The 18,092-nt window shown below is 40.6% G+C and overlaps 1 protein-coding gene across 4 annotated transcripts in view; it reads left to right on the top strand.

The window, feature by feature from the left end:
• The first annotated feature begins 923 nt into the window (after window positions 1-923).
• FBLN5 (fibulin 5) overlaps window positions 924-18,092 on the top strand; it is a 69,820-nt gene continuing 52,651 nt past the window's right edge. Inside the window, exon 1 of one of the 4 annotated variants that reach the window (XM_075426187.1) lies at window positions 924-6,668. Coding sequence is in view for 1 of the 4 variants with exons in the window: in XM_009936798.2 (XP_009935100.1) it covers window positions 16,252-16,268 (17 nt within the window). In the remaining 3 variants the exon portion in view is untranslated. Of the gene's footprint in view, window positions 6,669-15,859; window positions 16,269-18,092 lie in introns of those variants that run through there. The other 3 variants (XM_075426188.1, XM_075426189.1, XM_009936798.2) reach the window with 3 other exon arrangements.

Genomic DNA, 18,092 nt, shown 5'->3' with positions numbered 1-18,092 from the left:
AGGCATGTTAATCTCTTTTTGCACAGTGATTTGATTTCCCCGCCCCTCCCCAGTCTAATAGCTGCTTTCAGCAGTTAAACCCATCAGCACCAAGGATCTGACTGTGGAAGTGAGTGCTTTCGAGAGGTGTGCATGCGATGGATCTAGCAAAAGATAGGTTCACATATATAAAGTCATTGTACTCTAATGGTCTAAGATGTATATTTGAGAGACTTTTTATCTTGCAGGATTTTGTAGATCTAAATACAGGCTTAAAGCTTGAACACGTGTAGAATTTAAAGGGAAGAAGATACTTATCTCAAATGTGTAAATAGGTCTTTGTAAGACCAAGGCCAAAGGCAGTTATTCTGTAAATTTTGCTGTGATAACTTGTACACTTTGGCAGGTAAAGTACGAAGTTGCATAGTAAAGGATAAAAATCATCTTGCAAGTGTCATCTTCATACTGAATCTGAGATAAAACATCTTCATTTTAAAATGTGTCATTTCTAAATCTTTTTATATGCCATTCCTTGTCTACTCAGTGTTAAGGTAACTTGTGCAAGTTCTATATTAGAACTGTCAATCACAGAATCACAGAATGGTAGGGGTTGGAAGGGACCTCTGTGGGTCATCTAGTCCAACCCCCCTGCCGAAGCAGGGTCACCTAGAGCAGGCTACGCAGGACCTTGTCCAGGCGGGTCTTGACTACCTCCAGAGAAGGAAACTCCACAACCTCCCTGGAGTCTCCTCTCTCTGGAGACTGTCAACCTTTACTTCTCATTTTCATTAAGATACTGTATTAAATTGTTGTAAGAGTTATATTTAAATAAAATCAATTACTGAAACTTGTACAGAAAAAAAACAAAATAATGCAAGAGATCTTTGCACTTATTTATGTAGAGGTCAAATAGTGAACGTTTTTGTTGCCTTGAAATCTAGCAAAGATTTTTAAGAACTGCTTGAGTCCCTTTTCTTCAGTGTGTTAATATTTCATGGAAGATTTGTGCAAATTTCAAAGTAGATTGACTGGATTGACTTTTTATTTTAAATTTTTTACTCTGTTATAGACAAGGTAATTAACTTTGCAGTTTGATTTCTGAAAGGATAGCATCCACACATAGTATACCAAAGTAAATTCTGCGTTACGTAATGTAACGAGAATTTGAAATTACCTCGGCTGAGAACGTTTCTGTTTGGTACTTCAAATGTACATCTTCATTTAAACTGGGCTGGAATAGGTACCTTTTTTCCTATGACAAATATAAAGAATTCCGAAATCAGATGACTTCTGTGCAGTCCCTCTTGTTCTTATAGTCACGTCTACTGAATGATGTATATAGGTCCTTCAGAATAAAATTGCCTTTTGGTGAGCCAAAGCAGAAGGAAGTGTTTAGTTTTTAAAAATTACGTGGCTTGCATGTTATGAATTTAGATTGGCTCGGTTAGTATAGTCAGGGGATAGTGAGCAGCACAAGTCCATTTGTAACTTTTGTGTGAATTTTTTTCTTTAATTGCAGAGAACTTAATATGTACATGTCTGTCTTCCAGGAAGCGTTATAAATGCTAATAAATAAAACATGGTAAGACCGTTTGTTCCTGCATGCTGTAAATCAGCTCCATTTATACAGTAAGCTAGGAGTTTAAGGAGGGAAATCTAAAGCCAAGCAAAGATACTGAAGAACTTAGGAGTTCCTCATTAAGCTACTCCAGAGAGAAGAAAATCCCCTGTAGGAGAGATATAAGAGGCTTCAGTCCTTAAGTCCTAGGAGGTCCGTTGAACTATGGAGAAAATCTCCATGGCTTAGAGGTTTCTGTTCTAGGGCTTATTCCACATCTGCATTGGCGGGTTTTGTTGCTTTGTTAGGAATCAAATGTGCTCTGTGTTCCAGGCAGTACTTTCCCACTGAAAAGTGTAGCACAACTTCATTGCGTTGTTCCTCTCTTTTCTAGACTGTTTCGCAGACTATTACAAACCTTCAAGATTTGTTTTTATCGAAAGATTAATGGATATATTTTTTCCTCTAATTTTTCTTCTGTGTTTACTTTGTGCTTGATAACTGTTTCATATATATTTACCTTACCGGTTTCCCACATGGAAGTATGTGACTCATGTAGTATGTGCTGTTAATTGTGGGCTTTCACAATTGGGTCTTTCACACAGCAGCAGGAGAGAAAAAAAAATTCTCTGTGGAATTTATGAGCAGGTGCAGTAGTTGAAAATTTTCATTCTTCATTTAACTTTGTTGTCTTTCACCGTGCTTTTGCAAGGACAAAAGAGTATGGTCCTCCTAGTTTTGGTCTAACAAGCTGTCAGTTATCTTTAGTGGAAAGGTAACAGAATTCTAGTAATTTTGCAAACTTGATGTAAGTGGGGGAAAGAAGGGTTAGGATTTTCTGTTCTCCTTGTTACACTCATTTTTTGCTGCTGTTTGCTCATTCTGCATTCCTGTGCAAAGAGAAGGAAATAACTGGTTGAACTTTCTAATTGTTACTGTAAAAGAATGCACAATTTCTTTCACATTTACACTCTTCTGCATTACACTAGTTAGTCACCACCATAAAGCCATAGAATTTATCACATTACACTGACCAGTATAGGAAGATTGTTTTTAACCAAATGTCAGTTCCCAACCTGCATTTTATTACTGCTGCTTATTCATTTTCTTGACCCATTTTGCATAAGTAGTTACTAATAAGGCGTGCTACCTGCAATATATAGCAGTGATTGAGTGATAAAGCAGAAGAGACAGAAAGGAAGATGCTTGCCTTGTATCTCGCATGTTCACATACCTCATGAAAGCTTTGCGATTTTAAGCCTTGGTGTCCTTGCTGCCAGTTTTGATGACTTTATCGCTGCATTATCATATAAAAGTTCAAGAATAATTTTCTCAACTAGTTTAGTTAGACATAATTGTAAACTTGATGTCACATCCTCCCAAATACTCCCACTTTGGGAGTAGCTTTAACTAGAATAAAACTAAATTTTTGTCGCTTATTTGAAGAAAAAATACAAGCAGTTGTTTAATGTGGAGACATTAGTGTAATGTGGAATAGCATGGAGCAGAGCTTCTTGCATTCTTTCAAACAGAAGTCTCATTTATCTAGATGCTCAAACAAAAGTAGTCTTTGTGTCAATACACTTTTGTCAATGTTTAAAAAAAAACCAACCGTAAAATACAGATATGTATATATACATGGCAGCAGTAGCAGTAAGGCTTGTAGAATTAAAAACTTTGTATGTGTTTGTTTTATTTTGGCTCTTCCTCCTCCCCCCCTTCCAGTGGATATTATAGTTTGTTGGATTGAGTAGTTGTTTTTCAGGTGGAAAGCTTCTAATTAGCATTCTTAGAAAATGATACATAAGAATTACCAGCCTACAGTTTTTGTTCACTTGTGTTGTGCCACTATATACCACTGAATTTATCTGCAGCCCCACAAAGATTAAGTATGTAAACCAGTCTGCAGGAAAAATAAAGGAATAGACAGCTGCTGGCCTGTTACTTAAAGGAAAAAAAAAACCCCAAACTGTAGGGCATGTTGCTTACAGCAGTAGCGACAGTGAGCCTTCGACTACTGTATTCGTCTCAAGCTTGTAGAAGAGTATGGCATTCTAAATACCAGTATCTGAAAGCATCACCTATCTAACTCTGAAATACACATTTTTAGCAAGTAGCCATTAAAGCCTGTTATCGCTGTAAGTGTGCAAGAAATGTGCCTGTGGTTTGCTGGTTGTGTTCGGCCTGTTGAAAGGCTGATGTGGACAAATGCATTCCAAATTGGGAGTTGAGCCATGCTGCTAAAACTCTGAAACGTTTTGCCAAGCAGAAGAAAATTGTATCAAGTGATTGAAGGCTTCTTTTCGTTGTAGGAAATAATAATTAGAAGATAGCTGTTAATTTTCGTACATAAAAAGGGACATTTGTCATTCAGTAAGTGCTAATATTAAGTTATTTGGGGATCATGCTGTGCCTTCTTATTAAGCTTGTGGCATTGCTGGTTAAATCTAATTTCTTTTTAAATGTTCACAGATGTTGTATATCATCCTTGAATACTGATAGTGAATGAATCTTTTCTCTACCCTTTTGTTAAGATTGCCATTAAGCAGCTTCTCACAGATTTTAAAATTAGCATTGTTTGCAGTCAAGTTTCTGTCAGTCTGTCCCAAACTGCCTTTGAAAAGGTTAACCTTTTTTGGTCTGTGATGGTCCGCTAATAAATATTACTATTCATATTCACAGTAACACCAAAACTATATCCCAGGCCTCTTAAACAAGCAGACCAAGAATACCCCCTTTTCTCTATCTGTAGCCATTTTGATTTTAGTTCTTCTTTGCTTTGGTATTTTTGGGGTTTTTTTGATTATTCTTATTGGGAACCATACACAAATGTTTCCTCCCTTGAGCAAATACTCCTTGCTGCTCATAGCTCCAGCTATGTGGAATGTGACACTCAAAGAGAAAGTGCGGCGTAAGTCTTGTTTCTGCTCATTCTTTTTCATTCCTATTGCCACAGCAGGATTTTCTTGCAGTGTGAATTTATACTATTTAAAGTTCTTCCTATCGCTATAAATTCTTGCGAATGTGATAGTACCACAGCTGGGACAGCTCCTGTGGCTGCAGAAGCTGAGCACGTGTGCTTGCAGATCACCTAACTAGACAGGTGAGAACATCTTTCAAATGTTTGCGTGTAGTGGTGGAGTTCACAGCTGAAAATGGAGTGACATCTCAACCTGCTAGGAGCTAGAGGTGCAGATTCACACCAAGTCAAAAGCTCAAGGTTAAAAAAAAAAAAAAAAAAAAAAAAAGGCAGGATGGGACATAGCAGATGACTTTCTTGCTGTATTTTTGTTGTCATTTAGGTGGACTAGAACAATACAGCAGGGTAAATGTTACCCTAAATCAATAAAGAAGAGATAGCTGCAGCTTCTTATTCAACATAGAAGCTGTGGCCTGGCTTTGTTTCCTTATCTGAGACCATGGAGAAAGGATCCCTTGGATCCTAGTTTTGATTTATATTGAGAAAAACAACATGCCATTTTCTGAAGTGACCAGCAAACTTTGAATCATACCACACATAGCTCGTTTTCTTCAAAGCATCGGTCTGCTGTTGAGTATTAGGAATATAATTTTTTTACCCTTAGAATTATGTAGAAGTGAGTGTAAACAATATTTTTTTCTGCTACAGTCCTAAACCCTCTTCAGTCTCAGATTGTGGTTCTAATGCCCAGTCAGCTGGACTGACCCAGGAAGGAAGCTTGTGTGTGCACAGGAGTCCTCATCCATCTACTTCTAGCATAGCGTATTTTAATGACGTTCAGCTTTACTTTGGCAAGGTCCAGTCAGTCTTGGAACTTAGGCCCCCTGCTCTGTGGGAACATAGGGAGAATACGTTCCCAATTTCCCTTATGGTTAACTGGCAAGTACGTGTAGAGTCAGTGACAACAGAGGAGTTAACACGTTTCATGTAGGTGTGAAAACAAGTCCAACTGGCAAACAGTTGGGACAACAGACGCATTAATGCGCAATAGTGAAACCCGGCTATAATGTTCTTTCAGGGCATGTGTTTGTGTAGATCAATCGCATGTCATCTAGGGCCTGTGTGCTTACTGTGTAGGTTAAACTTTAACCTAGTCTGATGAAAAAAGGGAGATTATATGCACTTCCCGCAAGTGGACGCGAAGATGAAATACACTTGCTAGCATCCACCTTCCTTTACTGAAGTCTAAAATGTGCATCTGACAGCAGAAAATTTGAAGGTGAATTTTTTCCAAAGGAAAAGGTGTTCTTTGTCACCAAGAATAGAAAATGTCTTTCTGGATGTACCTTGCCATTTGCGACTATCTTGACAAAACCAAAAATAACTACTATCATCCAGGGTGTGCAACATGAGAGTTGTCGTCTTTCAACTTCCCACAGCAGTAAGAAGAAAGAACATCAAAAACAAAAAAAGAATTTTGGGTGTGTTTTGCATGAGAACCTTCTTAGCTTCACTTTTGTCAGTACATTTGCTCCTCGTGAAGTGTGAGAGACAGGCTGTGGTCTTCTGCTTGTCCCCAGAGAAATACAGCTAGAGACTCAATGCTTGCTTTTTAACATCCCTGACAATATGCCTCGGGCTTTAAGGAGACCATTCTTGTTAACAAGAAAGTGGTGTTGCAGTTTAGTCTCTGTGCTTCGCATGGCTGCTGAACTTGTCAGCAGCAGAGTGTTTGGCATGTGTACCAGGTGGGGATTGCAATGAAAGAAATTGTATGTGGTGTTTGACAGGGAGTAGACAAGAAATCGTATTTCCCCATGGCTCAATCTAATTTGCAGTGCTTGCAATTCACCATTTGTTTTAATGAGAGAACCATTTAAAAAGTGTTAGGCTGATGAGTGGGAAAAGACTATAATATTTGAGTTATGGTCAGCTATTATTATTAGAAGGTTTAGTCAATGATTGACTAAACAGAGTTTAGAAGCCCTGTCACGTGGCGTTTCAACAAGCACTGGCAGACTACAAATTACTGAGCTAAGCAATGCTATCTGGGAAGCAAACTGCTTATGCCTGTCTGTTGCGTTTGTTAACAAAGTGAACAAGTCTGAGCCTTGCTGTACAAGCAACCTAGAATGTTGTGCTGTCTCGCTTAGTGGGAAGGAAGCCTAAGTCTGTCTGGATACAGTTTGGATATCAACCAGTATCATCAAGGTAAGGGGCATCTGGCAGTATTTCTGTGTGGTTGACCCTAAGGTTTTCATTTGCAGTGTCAGATGCTGCCTCTGTTCCCCCCAGTGAATTTCAAGACGGTCATGGAAGGGGGATTGAATTGCAGCATGGCCAGGTTCAGGGTGCAGGAGCCAACCACGTGAAATGCTGGTTGTGAAATTGACCTTTATGTGAAAATGTTTCCCCAGCTCTTGCAGTTTTCTCTATTGTTATAAGGTATTAAAGTGCTTGAGAGAAGCTTTTGTTTGTAATAAAAGGGTGTTTTCAGAATTACAAGCAAATGACTGAGTTGATTCCGATTCATCCATATGTTTCGGTTTACATGCCATACTATGGATCCAACACTAAATTGTACAAGGAGTGAAAATGGAGTAAAGGAAGTGGCTTGAATGGTAGACTGGACCACTGAAAAATAGTCATCAAAACTGAAACTTTTTCTGGAAATAGAACTGGAAAATATTTAGACTGCACTTTGCTCTGTATGCTGAAGTAGTGGGTGCCAATAAAAATGAAGGCAAACAGAGGACTGCCTTATTTTTGACAATAGGAGTAGGAACAGATGTGTTTAACAGTTTTCAGCTAACTTAGAGGAGGCTTATTATGAAACTACAAAAATTTGAGGAGTACAGGATTCTAAAGAAAACGAGTGAGTCATAACTAGGCTTGCCAGATCTGTCTGGACCCAAACCCAGACTCTGAATAGCACACTGTCTGCAGAGTACTCTGGATCAAGGACCTGCAGAGGGCCACCTGCAGGCAAAGGTCTTGTAGATGGTACCTCGGTCTTCACAGGACTACCGAGAGAAAGACGACTGCGGTGTGCTGCCTGGAACCTGTCTACTGGGGCTGGGGATTCAGGGAGCCCTCAGCACTTGGGCTGCGATGGTGGTCTTCGGAGGCCAAACTGAGACTGAATTGAGCCTCTAATTCACGGGCAGAAGGTTATGTGTACTCTGTCACAGTGCCGTGGTCTTCGCTTTGTCCTTGGCACGAAGCCCCACAGCTGCCCATGATACTGATGCATCTACGACTGCTGCCAAAAACGGAGTGTGGAGGAGACGAGATGGCCTTGGTGCTGAGAAATTCCACTTCAGAAAGCAGTTGGACTTACCTTCTTGGGTCCTTCCCTCTTTCCTCCCTGCCCAGTCTTCTGAAGGTATCTCTGCAGACATCCTAATGGTATCTTCCCAGGGCCAAGGCCCATGGGAGCCTCAGCCACATCTGACTCGGCCTCAGTGCCCATTCCATGGTCCCTTTCTTAGCCTCCCAAGGGTGGCTGCAAAGACTGTAGATGAAATCCTAGACTTAGAAAGAAACGGCCACTATTGTACCCAAATTCCCAAGTTTTTCCTGGGAAAACTTCCTGTTTGCTGTTTACCGGTGCCAGTTTGCAGTTGTCTGGAGCCAGTTTCAGTTGCATGGAATAACAGAGTAAATCTAAAAATAAATCCATATACTATGCATCAGAGCTAGTTTTCTGAGGTACGAAGTTAAGGATAATCTCCAAGAAAATCTATGCCTAAAACTTCAGCATAAAGTCTCCTGTGCTGTGCTATGGATTTGCCCGACACAGTGGTTCTACTGTTCTGTACTTTATTAAGCAATATACGGAAACCTATTAGCTACAGTCTCTTATTTGGTACCTTCTGTTCTTGTAGTACTAAGGCAATTTTGTGAGAGGTTCCACTTATGATAAATAATCCAGCTATTACATACCTTCACATTTAATTCAGTTATAACAATTTGTAAATGTCAAGTGAGTTCTGATGAATTGTTACTCTTCATTTTCTTGATTTGTTCTACAACCTCTTCTGCTGTCACTTTAATTTCAGGCAGATCCTCCCAAGTATTTCTTTTTTACTACTTTTTTTTTTTTTTTAAATTCCACTATGGGAATCTCTTGAAGTTTCTCTAGCAAACGCAGATGAAGAAGAATCACTTAACTTTCTACTATGATTTTATCTTTTCTAAGCACTGTTTTTATACCTTGTTCATCTGTTGGCTTTGCAGACTGTTTGGCGGTTTTCCTCCTCTTGGTGTGTCTGAAAAAGAATGTATTATTAGCTTTTACGCCTCTTATGATTTGTTTCTCAAACTTTCTTGGCCTGCTTTTCTGTTTTTTACATTTAACCTGTCAGAGTTTTTGTTCCTTTCTATTTTCTTCACTTGGCACAGCTTCAGCTTCCTGAATTTCACTCTGAAACAGTGGACAAAATGGGGACTGATTGCTTTATCAGGCTCCAGTTATGGGCCCTGTTAGCAGCACAAGTGCCTCTGTTGGGAGAAAGGTCCAGTTCCACCAACTTCTCACATGGCTGCTTGGGGTTCTGCTCCCCCCCTCAGCACCCAAACGGACTGGAGCCCCTGGAACAGCCAGGCTGCTTCTGCAGGGGGAACTCCCAGTACTGCTGAGCTCCCTGGGCTGTGACAACCAGCGCAAGTCAAAGCAAAGGCCAGCAGATTAAAAAAAGAAACAATCTGTGCTGTAAACCGCATTCTTTTGCAAGATTTGTAAGCACTGCAGTGCACGTACGGCAGAACTAGCACACAGGAGTACATCCCCTGCTCGGTGGATTGCTACCTGTGGCACTGTGAATCGCCTCCTTACAGCAGCCCTCATTGCTGCAGAGCAGTGAATGAAGAGTCTGGAAACAAATTGACAACAGACATCATTTTTATCACCCCGTTTCAAAGCCAATTTGTTTCCAAACAGCATGGTTAGCTTGCAAAACCCTGAAAGTAAACAGGTAAATTGTGAAATGGTGTAATCACTGCTATGGGAATAAATAAATCAAGTGTAGCAGCTTTTAAAGTAAAGAAAAGTTTATAAATGTCTTCTGGGCTTAGGACAAAACAGTCAAAATTATCCCTCTCCTCATAGGGAAATTTCTGCCACTCTTATATTTGTCTAACACATAACCCTGGAAATAATAAGATAAGGAAAAGATCCAAAATTGTGGTTATCTTTGCTGATTGTTTTATTGGAAAAAGAAACCAGAAGTCATTGCTTGTATGTGCACCTAGAAGAGTGAAACATATTTAAAAAGGGAAGGTTTTCCACCGATTGGAAAGACAGAAGCTCTGGAAGAGAGGGCTGATGTAAAATATTTTTCTGCTCTGGATTCATCAGCAGGGTTCTGGCAGGTGCCCTTACAAAAATAGTCACGTATTCGTGAACATTCAAACACCCCCGTTGAGAGATGGCATTTCCACAGACTTGTTTGGGTTTGATCAGAACCTGAACTGTTTTAATGGAAAATGCAGAATATGCTTGATGCTGTGGAGGGTAACCTTTTGCTCTGGATAAAAACAAAGTGAATTGCCTAAGCAGACTAAAAGATATATTAAAAAAAAAAAAAAAAAAGAGAGAGAGAGAAAAGATGCTCAGCTACACCTGAAAAAAAGAAAAAAGAAAACCCATCCAAAATGTAAATTCCATGTGATGGAAATAAAGCACCTGGGAGAGGAGGAAGCACAGGTGAAGCTGATGTTTCGCTCGCATGCACACCTAGCAGATTGGGCACGCTGCCGGGTTAGCCTGGGAGAGCGAACGGCTGGCTCCAGCCAGTGGCTCTCAGGCGCAGCCTGATGCTGTTGTGCCAGATGTGCCCGGTGTGTACGATGTGGAGCACAAATTAGTACAGAACTTGAGAAACTGCAAAAGACACTGCTGTCTCGAGGCATTTAAGCATAAAATAAGTCGATCCTGAATATTTCTGAGAAGTTTTAGTACGTACTTCTAACTGTCTGGTCATAATTGGAGACCAATGGTTTATGTATCCCAGACACTGGCGAAGACTGAATATTGGCTTGCTCAAACAGTGAAACAGACGTTAGTGCTGGTCCAGAAGTATTAAGATTTTCAGGTCTTTATTTGTGGAAGGTCATTCTTAGCTGAAACTGGCCATATGCTTGTTATTAAAAGGGGCTGGTAAACATCTTGTCATAAGGTTAAAGAGCATTGTTTTCAGCCACACTGTCTAGACCATTTGACAAAAATGCAGAGGAGAAAGGACCACAGCCTAGCTTAAGTACAAGTCAATCTTATAAAACAAACAAAAATAAACTAAAATCTCTGTCTAGATTCAGGCAAAATGTGAATTGCAGTTACCAGAGAAAGTTACCATGCTCAAGGATGAGATTCCACAGAAAAAAAAGTGTTAACAGTGGGTGGGGCATCATGTTCTTGGATATTCGCAACAACTCAAGGGGGAGCTATGAGTTCTCAAAGAGATCTTTTGTCTTTAGTTCAGGATGATGTTCTATAGACTTGTTACAGGCAAATAATTTTAAAAGCATAAATACTGGTTGTTTAAGGATTGAAAAATCAAGAAGAATGTTGTATACTGTGGCAAAAGAATAGTAATACAAAGGGACCTGCTGAGAGTTGTCACAGGCACCAAAAATGCTGTGAAAGACTCTGTATTTTTCCTAGGAAAGTTATAAAAAGCTTTTAGTTTGTTTGCTTACCTTACTTCTGTTGGGGAAAAAACCCCTGAACCATATTGAAGCATTCTTCCAAGAATATTAATCTTTCTTGCCTCAGGTAGCCTACCCAGACCTTCTTAGAAAACGCTGCAGCTGAACAGGCGATCATGAGTATCAAACTTGAGCTCGCTAAGGGAACTATACCTGGAACAGTTTTGTCTACAGCAGGTGCAGTTCGCTGGGCGTAGGTTGAAGCTGTTTGGGTTTCAGAATGTACCTGCTAGATCCTGCTATTCCTTATTTAATGGGATAATTAATATGTTTTCAAAGCAGTAAAGTGGAGTGAGATACCAGTTCATGTTTAGTGTTGTTACATTTCAGAATGGATCCAGTGGTGTCTGGATTTTCCACTGATTACTTTTTTCCTAAAAGAAAATATGCTGTTAGAAACCAGTATCAGAGTGAGCACAGATCTGTAAAGATAGTTACATCTGTAAGATGTAGAGTTAGATAATGAAAAATAAAAACTTTAAATTATGTGGTCCATCTGGTAGGGTAGCCTCAGAACATCTGCTACAACATTAACCGGGCACTCTCCTTATTGTTCTTGGGAAGCAGTGATACTGTTAGCGGTATTCTCATCCCAACGGGATGCGTGCTTCAGAGACATGGGTGACATCCCCGTAGAGGAAGGAAGGAAGGGATGCTCTGTCGGCTCTTTTTTCATGGATGTCTCACACTAGTGGTAGCGATGCCTTACTGAGACAACTGAGCCCCGAGAGACAGCAACACAACAGGAACTGTTACACTTTCTCCTAACAACAGCAACGTGACCTGCACACAGACACAACATGACGAAACATCTCAGAGACTACGTTTGCAGTACATTTTAGTTAGCACTAGTGATGTTTTTAAAATTACCTATTATGCTAATTTGCACTGTTAGTTCTTGCTTGTGTTACGTTTGGCTCGGAAAGGAAAATATGTGTGGGACTGTGCTTTTGAGCTTCTGGCCAGAGCCATCTGGAACAAGTTATTGCATCGTTCATGTTATGAGATGGTAATTACAATTCTGACACTGAACAAAGCAGACCTCAGCTGATACCATAAGGTAGTCTGTCTTTGAAAACAGAGAGAGGACCCTCCTCAAACACCAAGAGTTTGCAATTGGAGTTCTGTCCTGGGAGGTGAAAGAAACTAGCCTTATTCTTTTCCAGGCAGAATTAGGGTTTGAGACCAAGTTTCCCATTCACTTAGTGCAATTCGTGTGACAGTAGGGTGAGATGTGCGTAGTTAAAATTGCTGCCTGTCATGTGTTTTAGCGAGGTGGGTGTTGGTCTCTTCTCCCAAGTAACAGACAATAGGACAAGGGGAAATGGCCTCAAGTTGCACCAGGGGAGGTTTAGATTGGATATTAGGAAAAATTTCTTCACTGAAAGAGTTGTAAAGCATTGGGACAGGCTGCCCGGGGAAGTGGTTGAGGCACCATCCCTGGAGGTTTTTAAAAGGTGTATAGATGCAGAGTTTAGGGACATGGTTTAGTGGTGCAATTGACAGTGTTAGGTTAATGGTTGGACTCAATGACCTTGAAGGTCTCTGCCAACCTAAATGATTCTATGATTCAAAAGCTTTCTTATTTGGAAGTCTCCAAGAACACTTAGGTCAATCTCCATAGTCAAGCAAAAGCCCAACTTGTGAATCTCATGGAGCTTAGGTGCTACCAAAACGCAATTGTTCCTGCAAATGCCCAGAAGTTGTGCTCTAAGTGTTTTACCAGTTTTGCTGGTAGAAAGTTTGGCTACATAAGGTTTGGTAGGAGCAAAATGGATGTTTTAAACATCTAAAGCTCAGACAGAGGCCCTAAAGTGTCAGTTATTGGCAAAGTCCTTCAGTGATTTCAGATCTGTCTGGCTGTGTAAAAGATGTCTAAGACTTGACACTTCCAATGACTTCAGGCTTGCACGTCTATAACCATGCAGATCGGTGTGATTTGACTCTGCTCCCACAGTATGACAATGTCCTCGAGAATGTTCAGAGAGGGTGAAAAATGACAAGAATGTCTAAGAAGGATGTTTGACATATAGTTCTGGAGAAGGGGAAGTATAATTTCAGATAGAATTAAGAAGGGAGATGAAGTTTTGTAAAAATTAGCAGATGAGGACTTGTTTATGTGAAGCAGATTTTGTGTTCAGGAGTGCTGAGTGTAGGTAACTCTTATTGAGTTCCCTGACCTAAATACAGCTTTTGTCTGAGCATTCAGAAGCTGTTCGATTATGTTCTCCAGTGCTGAGAGTCCCTGTTAACTGAGTGTTGTGCATTATCTGCAGGAGCGTGGCATAATTCATACATTCAGTCATCTCATCCAAGGAGGGGAGAGTTAAGATTACACGACATAGCTTGTGCCTCTTATGATTATATATTATACAATTGTTGAAATCCAAGGCTCAAACATAATTAGAGCTATAGTTTCAACCCTAGCTATGCACAAAGCAAACTTGTAAGAACGTACTCAGTTACTTAACAGAGCCCATTTTGTACTGTGGACGGTTCTACACCTACTCATGAAGACAAAGATAACAGCAAGGTAATCTAAATAAACCAGTGGATTTTATCACATGAGGAAGGAGACAGTTGAGACCACTGAAGTGAGAGTGATGCTAGACCTGATGTTTAGCCACCACCCTAAGGATAAATGGTGAAGGTGTCAGCAGATGGTGTTGAATGATATGTAAAATTGTCCATGTTTTTGTAGGATGAACAAAAGAGTTTTTGTGTACCACGAACACCTTCCTTTAGGCAACTCTTCATAGCAAAGAGAGTTGTGAGGAGGGTGCACCTCATTATTTTATGGCTGATGGTAGTTACAGAAAGGTGCTGCAGAAATTCCACTTGGCCATAACATCAAATCCCTTTACTTAGGAAAAAAAGAGTCACCACAGTGTAAACTAGCCCAAGTTGTGATTTGGTACAGTTTTTATACTCTGGTTTTTATCCACTCCAGCTGTCAGATGGAGACAGGAAAAATCAAAACATTTGTACAGTAATTTTTCTTAAGGGAGCCCCTTAGGTGGTCAGGTCTGGATTCTCCTCCCATCTCGAGCACTGGAGCACCTCTGCCAGTTGGCTGATGAATCAGAACTCTTTAGTCTGAGGCAGTTTGGGAGCAGACTGGTGCTGCGCTCATACGGTGAATCTGGCACATGTACAAAGATTTTACCATGTGACAGTGAGAAAAATTCAGTGGATCAGCAAGCGAAGCATCTACAAGTATATGAAGCAAGTTCTTCATCTGCACAAACGGATGCTCAGAGCATCTGCTTTGCTGTAGAGCTGTTTCTCATAGTTTTTGTAGATCTTCACACACCTAACATACAGTAAGCACTGCTACTTTTAGACTTGTTAGCTCTCCAGATCATTGAGTGTACTGAGAAACACTGGACTTGTGGAGTAATAAGAATACTCACTGCTAACCTTTTGCCAGAATGAAATTTTGCCCAGTCTTTGCCTTCTGTCTCTTGCTGGGTTTCTGACCCATGATAACACTTTCCTCTCACAAGATGCCGAGCGAGCTTCTTCAGAAGTCCCTTGTGTGAGTTTCTGTTAAGCATTTAGGAAGTTTATTTTAAATAAGTTGATTATTTCTTGTTTATCTGCAAATGTATTTATAGTGTTTGAGTAATTCTAGGACAGTATTGAATTTTCCATGCAACGCAAGTGATGTAAGCAAGTCACTGAAAGACGAACTGTTAGAAATGGCACTGAGTGTCTGGTGCTGTCATTTTTGGAACGTGATTTGGACAATTACAGCCAGTTAGTGAGGTGCAGAGCTCTTGCACTTCCCATTGGCACCAATGTGACTTGCAGGTGCTCAGCAACTCTGAGGCAGCTCAATCTTTATATCTCAAGATGTGTATCCAAGCTTAGAGGCCAGTTTTATGAATATCTGTTATAACAACTCTGTTTCTCTGCCTCTCAATCCGTTACAGAGAGATGTATGGTAGAATTTTATCTTGTCAGACATTTCACGTTCCTTGGGAATAAAGGGTTTCCTCAAAAGGAAGGCTCAACAGAAATTCAAAGTATTAATTTTATGTCTATGTCTGTATTTAATTTCAGTGCTCATCTTTGGATCTAGCATAAGCTTTGCAGCATCTGATTGCTCACCTCTCACATCTCATAAATGTTCTGCTTGACCTACCAAAGCTTTGCCTATGACAAAGTTGCAAAACATCTGAAAAAGTACTTTATTTCCTTCCTTTTCAGTCATAACTGCAGATCTGCAAGATATGTCTTTTCTGAGAAATATTTCATTTCAAAAACCGCTCTCTTAAGCGTGGAGTCAGTTTAAAAAGGGCCAGTGTTTGTTGACAAGCCATTTGTTTTCCTTTGAGCATGTAATTTGTTTATTCCTGTTTTCAAATAATCCCTGAGCAATATAGTTCCTGTAGCTGCGATCGTCATGAATTCAAGTTGTTCACCTCCCAGAGGGTCAGACCTTTCATCAGTATGCCATTGGCACAAAGCAGCGAGTGTGCATATTCATCGTCCGAGACACCGGCTAGAGGGCCTCCAAAAAGCCTGACTTTTTTTTTTTTTTTTGTTCTCAGAGCAAGGAAAACAATTCCTTCCCTTCCCTAGTCCCTTGATAAGGGTTTCTGTCCAATAACGGTGCTCTCTGCTCTGAGGCACATTTAACTGTGAAGTTTGCAGCGGGAGAGGCTTTCCTTCAAGCTGTTAGTGTTTTATCCTGGCAGGCTCCTCGAGGTTGTTGTGAGGAGTCTAGCCAGTTGGTGAGCTTTGTAATCTAAACCAGCTGTCCCGGGCTGAGGCCCCCATTTGCATTGTTTAACATACTTAGAAAATGAAGTGTTCATTTTTAACATTCCTCCTCCAATTGGTTTAATGCTGAATTACAGAAGAGAACTAAGCAAAACCAGGTGCTTTCTCTGTATTCTCTCCAGTGTCTGAGGAAGTACAGACGGCTCCCGATCTTCTCCATTACTTGCTGTTTCATTCTTGGGACTATAAATGATCGAGGAACTGAAGGGCTAGCAGAGGGTAATGTTTGGAAAAACTTTGTAGTTACTCATCAGCACAGGCTCTGTTTTTTTTCCACCTTTCCCCAACGGTTTTGGACATGCAAGGATTAAAAAGGTAAGTGGTATGCATGAAACTTCTTTACTTACTGAAGGGAAACCTACTCGTGGAAAATATCTGTGGCAGGGATTTGGGATGCCAATCCACTTGCTGAAGCCATTTGCAAAGAACCGGGATCTCAGTGGTCAGAGGTGGGGGAAGACGATCTGTCTGGTGCTAAAGCTGCGCTGTCTCTGACGAGTTCCTTCTTGATCTGTGCTTATACGTTGCGCTTTAGGAAACCCAGCGTCTGCAGGAGTGCTGAATTGCGACAGCAAACGATCCCACTGGCTACAGTGATTGATTCAAAGCTAATTAGTTACTCTCGCAGAAGTTAATTACTAGTTTGAAATATTTTGCCTGCTGGGCAAGCTACTGTGACCAGCTGAATGTAGTGTTGATAGGTTGTGCTGCATGTCTGTTAATAATTCTTGAGGGGATTTGAGATCTAAAGCAACGAGTAAATTGAGATGGTGGTTGCAGGCAGAACACATACGAGGCAGTAAGGTCACCCCCCCACCAAGAAGAAAGAATATATCATCTTGTAACAACAGAAACTAAAGACTGTCTAGAAATGTATGAGTTTCATCTGATCCGTTTTATAGGGGATTTTCTTAGTGTGCACTGCTCTGCAATAATGTAGAGCGTAGCCCAGTTACTAGGTATGTAACGTTCAGCTATAACCTGTTATATTTCCTTCTAGTGCTGTTCTTGCTATATGCAAAGTGAGTATGCAGTCTTTACACCACTGCACGCTTTAAAATCTCTTCAAAAACATTTGAGGAATAAATGAAGTGCAAGCCGTATTTTGAATGCTTTGCATCTGACTCTAAGGAAAAGTCTGTGCAGAATTTGCCTTGCCTTGTCACTCAAAAGCTGCCAAGAAGCACGATCTGTCTCTGCAGCACTGTGAACAACCATTTTAGGGTTTATGTTTATTTTTCAGAGGTTGTGCCTGTCTCCTCATTTAAAACAAATTTGTCCAAATGTTTTAGTCACTGTTTGTGTGTACGTTTGTCTGATGCATTTGTAGGTCTTGTTCAGCAGCTCAGTTTGCACTGGAAATCAGAGACAGCTCTAAGAGAGAAAGTTGGCAGCTCGCTTGGGTAGCAGAACTAAGGCTACCTAAAATATCCCTTGCTTCCTGTACTGGTTTTGTGGGAATGTATTTTATACAATTGCTATTCAGAACTAGAATCCAAGATAAGCAAGATGTGGGTCTAATTGTATTGAGAAGAAATTTTATGTCAGGCAGCGGCAAAGCACTGAAATCCATAGTACACAGAAAAAAGTAACTTCTTACAGTCCTTTCCTGGTTTTCTGTCTGTAACTAAATACCTGGGGGTGGGAACTTAGTTGACCAGAATTTTCATGCTCCAGGTAAGGAGTTCCAAATACAGCCACAGAGCTCTATTAGCAAGGGATCCTCTTCTTTCAGTTGCAGTGAAGAGACCCAGGAGGTCCCACCAGATGCTGAGATGATGTTATTGGGGAAGGCTCCATTGAAGACAGCAACTTCTGGTAGCTGATGACCTGGCACAGTGTGTCTACTTGCAGAGCAACGTATTACTCAAGACTGAGTAAAGGGACAGAATCTGGCCCTAAGAAAATGGATTAATTTCATATATAGTCTCCTGGGGATGAAATGCGGTTTAGCGGTTAGAGCAACTGGCTTGGATTCAGGACCTCCTGCACGACACGTCTGCAGCCCTGCCAATGCGTTGCACTGTGAGCATAGGCAGGGCCCATGCTCTGGTTTACCCGTCTGTAAAATGTGCATAATGTGCAAGAAAAACTTTGATAGTCTTAAAAGAAAGGTGTCAGAGAGTGGCAAAAATATGT

The sequence above is a fragment of the Opisthocomus hoazin genome, chromosome 7 (assembly GCF_030867145.1).
Source record: "Opisthocomus hoazin isolate bOpiHoa1 chromosome 7, bOpiHoa1.hap1, whole genome shotgun sequence".
Classification (NCBI taxonomy): Eukaryota; Metazoa; Chordata; class Aves; order Opisthocomiformes; family Opisthocomidae; genus Opisthocomus; species Opisthocomus hoazin.
This window is presented reverse-complemented; position numbering and strand designations above follow the sequence as displayed.